At 35.5% G+C, this 12,988-nt stretch overlaps 1 protein-coding gene across 8 annotated transcripts in view; it reads left to right on the forward strand.

The window, feature by feature from the left end:
- The window catches only part of KCNT2 (potassium sodium-activated channel subfamily T member 2), a 120,338-nt gene that overhangs the window by 22,014 nt on the left and 85,336 nt on the right, over window positions 1-12,988 (forward strand). For all 8 annotated transcript variants that reach the window (XR_004358567.1, XM_032696526.1, XM_032696531.1 and 5 more), the window contains exons 2-3: window positions 7,763-7,842; window positions 12,217-12,316. Coding sequence is in view for 7 of the 8 variants with exons in the window: in XM_032696526.1 (XP_032552417.1) it covers window positions 7,763-7,842; window positions 12,217-12,316 (180 nt within the window). In the remaining variant the exon portion in view is untranslated. The remainder of the gene's footprint in view (window positions 1-7,762; window positions 7,843-12,216; window positions 12,317-12,988) is intronic.

Here is a 12,988-nt window from a genome sequence, read left to right on the forward strand (position 1 = left end):
TTTGTAAGAGAAAACTGTTAAATGGGGAGCATGCAGACTGAACCCATGGTGAAATACAATCTACAGAGAAATAACATCACATTGTAAGTGCTGAAGTAGGAGTGACACAATTCCATCACTTGTATCCATTTACTTTGAACACACAGTGGATACTTTCGTAAGTGGTCACCATTAAGTTTCTGTTGGGCTAGAGAAAGTAGTATCTTTTAAGGGCCATAGCACCAACATTAAAAGAAGCACATACCGAGTTTATGCAGTGCTGCAGAATTTGTTTATTAATGCCTTGATATTTATGGGCTGTCCTAATGTGCAATACTGGAAGCAGACAAAGTTGATGAAATAATTTAAGAGGAGAGGAAAGGTAAGCATCTCAAAAGACAGATTTCTCAAGGTCACGAAATAATAACTTTGAAAGTAGCAAAGTTCAAAGGTACCTGTCACACAGGCCAAGATTTTTTACACTAGAAATTTAGAAGGAGAGGAATGACCTTTAGCTTTATTATTAAGCTAAAAGATACAGTGACAGGAGGAGATGGATGATGAAAAGGGACAAGTTGCCAGAGGTAACACTGAATTAGTGACACTTGTTACGGTAACAAAGTACCATGAAATTGTTTCCAGTAACATGGAAGGAGACCTTCTGTTTTGGAGACATTCTGTTTTGACTGTCATGAGAATTAGAGGTAGTGGTTTTAGGGGAGAGAATGAGTTCTTCCTGCAAAACAAAAAGCAGAAGTAAAAATAGGAGAATGAGACGTGGACCAGAAGGAAGGAAAGTTAACAAAAGAGAACAGAAAAGGACAGGAGAGGAAGAAAAAGAGAGTCCTGAGATTCCAGATGGTGAGAGTGTAAAGGCATGTTAAAAGCAAAGGTCCATGTAAGGAATTAGAGCAAAGGAAAACACCACAGAGGTGGTACAGTGTGCCATTTCCTCAATGTTTTCAAGTGAAATAGTGAAATTCTGTAGTACTTAGAGAAAGAAAGAACGGGTGAATTCTGAAAGGAACTAGAGAAAAGGAACTATTTAAGAAGGGATTGGAAATACTCTTAAAATTTGGATGGAAAAAGAGGAAGATGGAGGAGTTGGAATGAGAGGACTGTGGACAGTAAACTCTGGGCTGAGCATGCAGTAGCAGGAGAGAGGTCTCAGAGGACCAAAGAAAGAGGTTGGGGGCATGAAGGTAAATAGGTGGAGGGTTTTAAATCTCCTAAAACTAACTCTGACCCTGCAGACTGCCGTCAGTGTAGACACAAGTGTGCCTACTTGGGGAAATAATTAAGGGGCTTTTTTTTTGAGAGAATATGAATCTTACTAAGGTAACAATTACTGAGCAGTATTACAAGGAGACAGAATTTTGGGAAGCATCCATAAATATCTTCAAATAAAAGCTTTGCAATGATTAGCTTTAAAATACTGCAGTAGAAATGCTTTAAATTTAAATCAACAGCTTGAGGCGTGTTGTTACTCTAAGAACAGTAATTTCTAATTCATTTGTACAATGTGTGCAGGGTACTAAGGCAAGAAGCTTGACCCTGTGTATGCCTCACCTATCAGAGTCAAAGAATAGACTGGATCTGTCATCTAACCTTTGTTTTAGAAGATCCACAAGTGACAGGGACATACAGTTGTGATGCAGAGGAACAGGGCATTTTAGACACATGAATTGTCCTCCTCCTAATGAAGTTTTGTTACTCCTGAATCACCAACTGTCCCCTTGCCTTTCATAGCGAAGCAACCTTTCCCTTAAAACTGAACTTAAATGTTTGTTGAAGGGCAAAGGGAAAAGTTGGTACAGAAGAATTAATTTCAGGAAAGCAACAGAGAAATCATCCAGATGAACAGATAATAAAATTTGAGCAGGGAAAAAAAAAAGTAGTTGCAATGTGTTATTATGTACTTTGATCCTAACGCTCTAATGTAGAGTTAAATCCAGGCTGACAGAGACTGAAAGGTGTTATCACAATATGCTTAATATTCAACAAGTTTGTTTCAAGTTTCTTTTTGACAAGTAGTTGCCACCATTAGAAAAAAACCAACAAAAAAGGCAACAAATTAACATTTTTGCTATTCAGGTCTGGTTAATTGGCACAACTACTTACAACAGTGCCTGGAATCAAACTCATGAAGCATATCCCATTCCTGAGTTCTTTGATATTCAGACTTAAGCAATAAAAAAAGCCTTGCATAATGGATTTCCATTGCAGTAGCTCTGTTCTGTATATATATTCTACATATGAATTATTTTTGCCCAGAAGTTAAAAAGAGCTGTTTTCACATGCAATAAAATCACTTTAAAATATCTATTTCCCTACCTTGTATGCTCTGGGGAAAAAAAAAACTTTTAAAAGAAGTTTTACTAAATTTATCAAATATCTTCCTTCAGTGATTTCCTTTCAAAATTTAGCTTCCAAATGCCCTATTTCTTAATGCATCATTCATGTTTGATTTATTAACTTTCTCACCTTAGGCAATAGTTTGCAACAGAAAACTATATTTGCAGTAAAAAGTCAAGTGTGTGAGGGAGATTACTCTGAGATTTCTTTTCCCCATAGTAAAACTTCATAGTATTTTCTCCTTAAAAAAAGTTCTAATGACAAATAATACAGAATGTAAATTAATTTTTGATTACTGCACCATTACGAGAATGGTGAATTTCTCACTGGTTTTCATGAGTCCAGGACTGAGATAATAATTTCCTTTTTTAATATGCAAGACTATGAATGGGGGATTTAAAAAAAAGTATTATTAATTGATTGAAAAGCATGCATACTACCAATTTCCCTTAAAATCTTTCCCTCAAAGGAATGAAAAACTGAAGATATTTTCCACAGAGACGTTTGAAAAATAAATGTCATTTCCTGTCTCTACTGCTGTAGTATTAAATTGCTGCCATGGACCTATATTGGTTTCACCAAGACAGTTTTATGTAACTGAGGCCACTGATTGTAAAAGGGGACGTGAAGCTGGCTCACAATCAGATTTTAAAATACATTTCTGTTTATATACATAGAAATATAGACATACTTATACTATTTAAATTGTAAGGAAAAAAATCAATTCAGGGATGAAATTTTTAGCATATTGGCTTTTGAACAGTTAAGTAAAAGAAAAGTTTGCTTTTACATAGAAGGGTTTTCTTGTGATTGCAGGTACAAAATTTTATTTTGTGCAACTTGAAAAATTCAGTTTGGTCAGTTTTCTGATACTGTCAGAATTGTTTCAAGTGAAACAAGCAGCACTTATGGGAAAAATACATAAAAAGAACTTGAGCACAACATACAGTTCTAAGCTCTAGAGCGTTTTTTGCATCCTTAATCCTTTTCCTATAACTTGTGATCGGGCTGAACTCAGCTCATGCTATTTCTTACTTCATTAATGCAGAGGATTTTTGCAGTGACACTGGTAACACCTGATCTCTGTAAATCCATTAGTTATGTTAACATCCAATTACATAATCCATTGAATATAGATATGACTGGAAAAATGTCACTAGATAGATTGACTCAGATTTACTGATACAGAAGGGAGCTTTTAAGCAAATACACCTGTAGAAAGAAAAGAACAGAAGAAACGCCCAGGTGCAGATGTTATAGCACACACTCTTAAGGATTAAGATAACCCAACATGTCTTTGTGACATTACAGTTCAAGTTTGAGACAGACACTTGCACTGCATGAAGTGTTTTAGAGAAGTATTTGTTTTGGGAAAATCAGAGACACTAGGTAATCCTGCATACTACAGTTAGAAAGTGTGGAACCTGTGTTCTGTCACGTACTTTCTCAATGCTGGATATCATAAAGGCTCTACAAGAAAATACTGCACAGTTCTGCAGAGACCTTGGAAATATTCATTGGGTTATTCATAATAAACTGATAAATTCCCCATCAGAAAAGGACCTCATACCTGTCAGTTTTAGTTATTCTACACTCGTTACAATCATCTTTAAGAAAGTGCAGGGCCATGTTGCAAGAGTTAGATTTCATCAGCATAGCCCTAAAAAGATGGATTTAAATAAATTTATGTAGTTTTTCTCCAGATTGAATCTGTTCGTACAGTTAAGGCCTTTTCTTCATTCCAACATCAATAAATAGTGAGCATAAACATTTACTGCTCTTGGCATGCACATAGCAAGAAATCCAACTCATACTTTCATTTTTGAAGTGATTATATCTGCCAAATCTACTGCTTTCTGGCACAAAAGGAAAATTTGTGGATTTGAGGGTGCACGGCGATATTGTTACTGAAGTGTGGCTACGGAGTTAGAATGGCATTGTAAATAGCAATGGAAAAATGCAGGCAAAATGAGTTAAGTAACCAGAGTGCAGACAGATGGGTCCCAGTGTTTTACAGCCATCAGAAGTGCTTTGCGTTAGTGTCCCTGACCTGAATTAGGATTTTTCTGCTATACTTTGTATTACATTAAAATGTTCTACTCAAATTACATCGTAACTGAATTATAAGAATGCAGAGTATACTTGTACTTTGGGTACTTCAAGATGCCTCTTACAGTTTGAAAGATCCACTGACATCACTGTTCTTTGGTTTTTAAACTAGTGAAGACTACTGTCAATGGTATTTAATTTTTAGAAGATTAAGACCACCACACTGTGTTTGCAAGACAATCATATAACTTCAGGTTTGCCACAGGTATATCAGGTATTTGTGCATTGTCCACAAAGCTGAAGCAAGAGTCAGTAAAGCATAAGAACTGTTCTTTAACCTCCAAACCCAGCATTTCATGGAATATTCAATGCCTACTACATGCACAGAAAAATTCAGAAGTGATTAACTGACTGCATACACAATCCTTATGTTCATCAAAATTTCTGTCCCTGTAACCATCATCAAGGGATAACATTTTAATCCTTCAGCTTGATTTCCTTTGGTTAGGGTAGACTGTACTACAGTTGTCTTTTACAGGAAGATAATAAACATGAAGCACAAATTGTTTAAACTACACTTTTAAATTACTTACACTATAAATGCAGAGTAAACCCAAATCTATTCTGTACATCAGATGATCTGCATATACATACACTTTCACACAGATCTGCTTGTGTGCCATTTCATCAAAACCATTTGCTTGGAATCAAATTCCAGATAGCACTTATCCTGCAATAGAGTAATCACGTTTTTTATGTCACAATCAATTTCACTCACTCACTTACTTCCTTGTACTAATTAAGTCCAGAAAAAGCTTGTTCAAGCCCTTCACTTCTACTGCTGTGAAATGATCTTAATATTTCAGTGGAGGATCAGAAGTTATTTGTGGTACGTTCTCAAAGTACTCCTAGGTTACGTTTCATAGTGAGAAAAATACAGAAAAGAGCAAATACACAAGGTAAAATATTAACCATTAAAAGATTACAAGTGTTCAAGTAGAATGAGTGTTCTCCCTAGAAATGAAAAGCAGAGTCAATATGTGGAGATTTCTGTCCTTATCCTTGCCAGTAGCTCCTTCAGCCATTCACACTTAGCTTTACTTCGTAAACAGTAACCTTCAAGAAACAAAGTGAAATATTCTCTGTCTGGTAGCCAGAGTATAACATGAGTACATTGATTATAAGTGCATGACAGTGTATTTTCTGCAAATGTGGAAGGCCACTACAATTTTAACTAAAGAAAATCGGGGGAAAAGGAGCCACAGAAGTGGTATTAGCAGTATTTGTAATCCATTTTGCTATGGAAACTGTTACTTTGTGGAATCCCAGTCTGCTGTGAGCAGAGGTTACTAGGAAAGGGAAACAGACAGCTGTTAGAAGGCTATCAGTGCAATTCATAATGGTAGTGATAGGAGGGTGATTAGCTCCCACATCCTCTTTCCTTTTTATCATTAAATCATGGCACACTGTTAACATGTTGCTTTTTCATAAGTGATTACTGCAATTTTCCTACAGAAAACTCTGAGAGATTAGTTTAGAATGTGTAAAAAGAAAAGAAGAAAAAGAACACCAATACTATGCCTCCTTTAATAACAGCCTGTACTTCAATAGCTTGTGCCACTTTGTTTACCTACTGAAATATATCCTTGAAGATTAAGTATATACACTTAGCATGTGGCAGCTGCCAAATCATGGAAGATGTTTCCCACTAAAACTGTCACTGCATTAATGATAGTAAGTACCTTGGAAAATATATATTCTTAAAAATAAGGTTATGTTTTTGCTTCCTCTGAATAGGAAGCAGTGTAATCACCCATTCTACAAGGAACACTACAATAAAACAAACCAAAGGTAAATGACTAGTTAAAATGAACCAACCTCACTGAGTGAACCAGACTCTTCTTTATATGACCCTGTCCAACAAACTTCTATGCCTAAACTTCTGGTGATAAGCAGAAGTTTAGAAAAGGTCCCATTAGCTGAGACTGCACCCATTCTAGGCCCATATACCATAAATAATCCTCCAATTCCATAAGTGTACAGAAATATATGGTATAGACAAATACTTGAGGGGAAGAGAGACACTGTAGGTAACTAGATTATACAAAAATTGTTTCAGCATAGGCTTCACATGCAAGAAGGGAAAAACTAAAGTCAGGATCGTGCGAGAAAAATATGACAGTACATATATAAATAAGTAATTGAAGTACACTTATCTGAAGAAAGACTGCTGAAATAAAGTTCAAGTACGCTTATGAACAGAAGAAAGTATATGCAGTTGTGCAACAAATGATAATATATAGAAGAAGTGAGACGTAAGGGTCACTTGTGTGATGTCACTTTACTCTTTAGCAACAACAGAACAGTTCTCAAACCGAGGACTGACTTCTCAAGGAGAGACAGAAATTGTGCCACAGTAGAGATTCATTGCTGGAGGAGAACTGGGCTGGTGAGGGAGATTCAGTAAGTTGGGTAGAGTGCGGACTTCATGAAAACGAGACTAATGATGCACTCATCCTACAGGAAGCAGCACCCCACCACAACTCTGGAACAGCCAAAGTTTTTCTATACAACTAATGCACACCTGTTTCCCTTGCCAGTCCCTGCAACAGTTTTCTCTTCTAGTCTGTATAACTATTGCATGAGTTGTATTCAGATTGAATTGAGGGACAGAAAGATGAAATGCATCCTGGCAGATCTGAGGGGAATGGAGGAAAAAAAAAAGATGTTACTGTTGCTGTAATATAATCAGGAGGGGAGTTATTTTCTGTACAATATTGGGAGATTGCACCATAATTTTGCTTTTGGATCTCAGTATTTTATTGTGACAAAAACAAAGTTCAGAGAGAGCAGTTTGTTCGGTGCGTGAACATTTGATTAAAGGTGAATACAAACAAGTGAACAGAGACGTGAATGCTTAACAGAGATGTGAACAAGGCAGAAAAAAGAAGAATCATTAAAATCTCAGTTTTACAGGAAGGGAGTTAAACTGAGATGGAAGGCTTAACCTGAACATCAAGGAAATCTTCCCTACCAAGACGGAAATTTGAAAACAGTCATCCAGTAAAAATACCAAAAGCATAGATGCTTCTTATTTTGCAGTATAGACTGTCCAAGTAATATGAAAGTGATTCTGCATGTAAAGGGGATAAACAAAGAGGTTTTTGTTTGTTGATGGGTTTTTGTTGTTGTTGTTTTGTTTTGTTTTTTAAATCTTTTAACATGAGTCGTTCAAAGCCAAATGAGCTTTTGGCTGAACACTCTATATGTTCCTCTAGTTTTATATAAAGAATAGAGAACAAATAGAGAAACAAATTACTTTGAAATATTAATTTATTATCTTTCATATCCAATTCTAATATTTCCTTTTATATTTCAGGGTGCAAGTTGAATTCTATATGAATGAAAATACATTTAAAGAGAGACTAAAGCTCTTCTTCATCAAAAACCAAAGATCAAGTAAGCAATTGCATTAATTGTTAAGCATATTTGTGACACTTTGAGTAAAATCCAATTCAATTGAAGGCAACAATATGGGCTTTGGAATTAATTGCTGGTTTTTAGTTGGAGAATCAGGTTTAAGAAAGCTTCAGGAGTTTCATCCACAGGGAATGCATTATTTATTACACTTACATAGACACACATTAAAATAAAAAAAAAAATAAAAAATCCCCAAAACAAAGTAGTCAGAATTAGTAAGTTCAAACACTCCTTCTGCTTATCTTACTTCATGTCCAAATACTCAGAACCAGAATCCCCCCAAATATAATCTCCAAAAACCTGCTTCTGACCTAGTCACCTGCCACTCATTGAAGTGAACTCATTCAATTCCTCCCTTGACACTGGAGGAATCTATTGCCCAGCAGCATGAGGGAGCTGAGCTAAGCAAAGATATTAGATCTTAGTCTGTATTTGGTGAGAGCACTGAAACCCTTCCTTCACAAATTAAAGATGTACGTGCTGTCATTGAGAAAACTGTCACTAGTATCAGCAATTTTTCAGATAGTATGACTAAACCAAACTAAACATGTTCACCAAACAGTTTTTGCTTAATATCAAGTGGTTTTGTCAGTCAGAGCAGTCAATTCTAGAATTTATATGAGTTTTCTACAGAATACTGTTCTCATCTAAGTCACATACAGGCCAGTAGCTAGAAATATCAACTGTTTTATTCATTATTTTTCTGGTTTAAACTGATAAAACAAGCCTTCTTCTATGTCTAATGTCAATTTAGCTTACACTCAATCTTCTGCAAGCAAATGTCTAACCAAGTTCAAATAATGTATGAAAAGAGATTTGTATGACTTGCTTGTAACTTGCCAAGATCACACACTGCATTATCACAGCCTAAAATAAGTCTCAAAGGGAAAAAATAAGTGAAGTTTCAATTCAGTAAAGAGGGAATAAAAGATAACCATCACTAGGATATAAATTATTAACAGTATATTTTGGCCCAACTCCTAAAGCCAGCTGCTACTGAGATTATTTTGCTAAAACCCAGAAATGTATTAGTGACTTATGAAAGAGGAATAATGGAAGGTGATTGTAAAATTCTCATCTGGTATCTCTGTCACTCTGTTTAGATCAGCTCTCTAAATCTGACAATTAATCTCCAAAAATGCTTGCAAGGAAAGCATCAAGAGTTTATAATAAAAGTGAAAGTCACAGTCAGAACTAGTGAATGCCTGCAAAACCAGCAAATACTTGTTCAATCCAAGCAGGAAACATTAAGATTTGACATAGGTATATTTAGTTCACAAAACAAATAGATTTTGAATTGTTATTATCAATTCTTCTTTTAAAGAAAACAAGAGTATGTAACAACTTGGTCACATAGACACAGTGAAATCACATTCTCATTAAAAAACAAATAACTGAATAACAGTATATGATTGATGTAGCTGAATACAAGTTTCTGGCACCCATGTCAAAATACAGAGATATTCTGTGCAAATGACCCTGCTACTTGAAAAATCTGGCTGTGAATGAAGAAAAAGAAATTAAGTCAAGCAGACCATGTTGACAGCATGTGAAATAGAGAACAAAAATAGACAGCAAGCAAACAGACATATGAAATGCTTCCTTTGTAACAGAATAATAACTGAAAATCTATTTTAGATGCCTTCTCTGGTGATCATCCCCCTCCTTGCCACATTTGAAATCCTAGATCTCCACAACAGTGGAACACACGCTTTGCTTCCAACTCACATGTGATGTCCCCAACTATGAGGCTACAGAAGATTTCTACTGGACAAAAAATACTTTTATTAGTCCTACACTAATTCCCAAAACTTTAGCAAGGGTAACTACATGTGCTCCCTCTGCCAGCACACTCTGTTTCTAAAGGCTAAGGCAAACAGAACTAGGAGAGGTGACCTTCTGAAACAGTACAGACTTGAAGCCTGTTCTTTCATATTTGTGTTTTAATAACTGACCCGATCAAGGTACAGGACCTATACTATTGCCCTACTTTATATATAACCCCAGCCATAATATGCACTCGATATGGACACTGACCAGAACCCTGAGATGAAAGCATGGCTGGTGTGAAAACCCTGCCTCACATTCTGGGAACAACCATGGCTATGGAGATATCCAAAGCCTGAGTTGTAGATCTATCAGAACTAAGGTTTGAGGGTTAAGAATTTAAGGCAGCAAGCAGGAACATAGGTCCCTTGTACTGATGTATTTTTTAATCAGAAAAGCACCATTTTCTTTTGGCATTTAAACCAACATGAAATTTCAAATGATGATTAGAAACCAGTGTAGAAAAGTGTTTCACCCCAAGATTAACATTCACAGAGCAAAAAACCAGAAGAAAAACAATGGACTTCTGTACTCATCAAAGAAAGTTAAACAACACAAAATTGGCAAGGAAAAGAATTCCTGATAGGCTTTTTTTGTTTGTTAGGTTTTGTTTTTTATTTTTTAAACATTATCTGCTTTTCTAGTTGTAATAGCCTAGTTGTTATGGCAACCATTCATACTCCAACAGACTTCCACAAAAGGGTTAGGACAAACAAACAACTCATGTTTTCTTCACCAACAGTTCAAAAAAAGCTGCAAACAAGGATCACAGAGCTCTCCAAGTCAAATAATAGGATGACAACACCTTACACACATTACTTACTTCCTTCCTTCCTTCATGCAGCCTCCCGCTCCACTTACTACTTCACTCCCTTCACTGTTAGGGAATAAATTGCCTGTGGCTAATTACTCTTGATAGGACAGCAGGAATCATTAGGTTAATGTTCTCAAATCAAATTGCCAGTAACAGCTGTGGGACTTCTCATGGTCCACGGGATTTTAACCCCTAGAATGAAGATGCAATAAAAATCCATGCAGTTCTTATGTGATGACTGCAACTTCACAGTTAAAAATAGTAAGGAGTTTTCTATAATAAACTGTGAGATTTCTTCCAGCAATTGCATGGTAATATACTTAAGACTCTATATTTTCTATTTTTCTGTGTTTGTAGCAGATTTAAGTTTTAAAGGGAAAGGAACCAGTAGATATAAAAAGTGATTTATCAGTTTTACCTGTAGGGTGCTGATTTTGAACTTAAAACCGAGTAAAATAAAAAAAATGTAATATAATTATGATTTTTTTCTTAAAAGGAAATGTATGCACACATAAGTAATTATATTGAGTTCAGCAGACCTGCTGAAGTATTTGCAGCACAACAATAAAGCATACTGTCCTTACTATGACTAGGTGCAAATGTAGTCACATCTGGGTAAGGCTCAGTCAACAGTATTCTGCTTGGGGCAGAAGGGTTCAGCTGTGCAGAAGTGGACTCTCGGTCCACAAGATTGAAAAAACAATTAATGCTTAAAGTGATCTCCACCCATTTAACATTAGTCAACTAACAGTTTTAACTTAATTAGTGAATGAAAGCTTAAAACTAAGAGTCAGATGCAAATATTTATACTATCAAGAAAGTCTACTGAATTTAATAGCAATACTGAAAATTTAAACTCTAATCCTCTAATGACTGCAAAATTGCATAAAAATACAGCGAAGTTCCACTGTAGCAGAAAATGTCTCCAATGAGCCCGTGTGATAGGAGTAAGTGTCCACGTGGATCCTTTTAAAGGAAAATCCTGTCTTTGTGCAGTAGACCTATGTTTGTGGGAAGTACTGTAATATTTTGTGGTAGTATTTGTGGTATATCCTTTCAGCTAGAACATTTCAATATTTACATGGTCTGTAGAACAAGTTGTTGATTCAATTCAGTTGTGCATTCAGCATGACTTTCAGATGTCCTGATTCTTGCATGCATAATGATTCAACTTCAACATTAAATAACTACAGTTAAATATTTTATAAGTTGGAGTAGAATTAATATATTCTGTATGTGAAGCTACTGCATGAGGACTTTCAGATATTAATATTTAAATACTTTCCATTGTATATCCTCTGTCTATGGTTGAAAGTATGTTTTCTTCATGTTGCTGTATCTTGCATCTCAAAAAGCATTATCTAGTTCTGGTCCCCCTTTCAAGAAGGTGGACTTTTAAAACTACCAAAGGCCCAAAAATGGCATCAGTAAAGATGAATGGTATAGAGTAGTTTTCAAACAAATGACTGAGCAGTTCTTTACGTTAAAACTGACTGAGATTTCTGGAAGATGGAAAAGTGCACTATTTGTGTATCCAACATGTCTATTCTTGCATTCCTCCATGTGATGTGCCAATTGTCAGGGACAGGTGACTGGCTAAATGGACCTTTGCTTTGTTATCCCATAGCTATTCCAGTTCCTTTTAGTTTTACCTTAAAGGTGGGTTTAAAAACCTGGATTTATTTCATTATTTTCTTTTGTCTTCAAAATAGGTCTGAGAATACGATTATTCAATTTCTCTCTCAAGCTACTAAGCTGTTTCTTATACATAGTTCGTGTGCTCCTGGATGATCCTACACAAGGACTTGGATGGTAATGTTTGAGGTTTTTTCTCATTTCTGCTCTTAAAGTATTGTTTAAATTATAAGAAATAAATTAACAAATACATGCTTGATATTCTGTCAACAGGGATTTGGTTTTATGTCTTGCAGATATCTTGAATGAATTATAAAGCTAGTCTTACACTGTGAATGGAAATAAGAATTAAAATAACAATACAATTTTTTCACTTTACTGCTAAAATAATCCTAGCTCTCTGCTTAGATACTGTGCATCAGATATAATTGTGCAAACATATATATTTTGGTTGCATTATTACATAATATTTCTATGTAAAATTGCAAATATCTGATGGCTAGTTTATGTAACAATTCTTTTAGGATTTTACTTCAGGGCCATGAAAAAGTCTCCCTGAAAAACAAGACCTTCAAAGACCTGTTTTTTACTTTACATGTATCTTAGAATGTCTCTTCAATGAGAGGAAATGGAGGGTGGAAATAAGCAGTGAAGTTTTTGCAAAATTTTTCACAGTGATGGAGAAAATCCATCCTTAGAAATTTAGGCATATTAAGCACAGCAACTCAGGGACTTAAAAGTTTACATCTAATCATAGTTTCTGGTGTGCTGCTATTCTTTTGTCATGAGACCTCTAGTGAGCCCAAATGAGTATGTTATACTGCAGGTGATGTCTGGGTATGCAGGACA

The sequence above is a fragment of the Chiroxiphia lanceolata genome, chromosome 9 (genome assembly GCF_009829145.1).
Source record: "Chiroxiphia lanceolata isolate bChiLan1 chromosome 9, bChiLan1.pri, whole genome shotgun sequence".
NCBI lineage: Eukaryota > Metazoa > Chordata > Aves > Passeriformes > Pipridae > Chiroxiphia > Chiroxiphia lanceolata.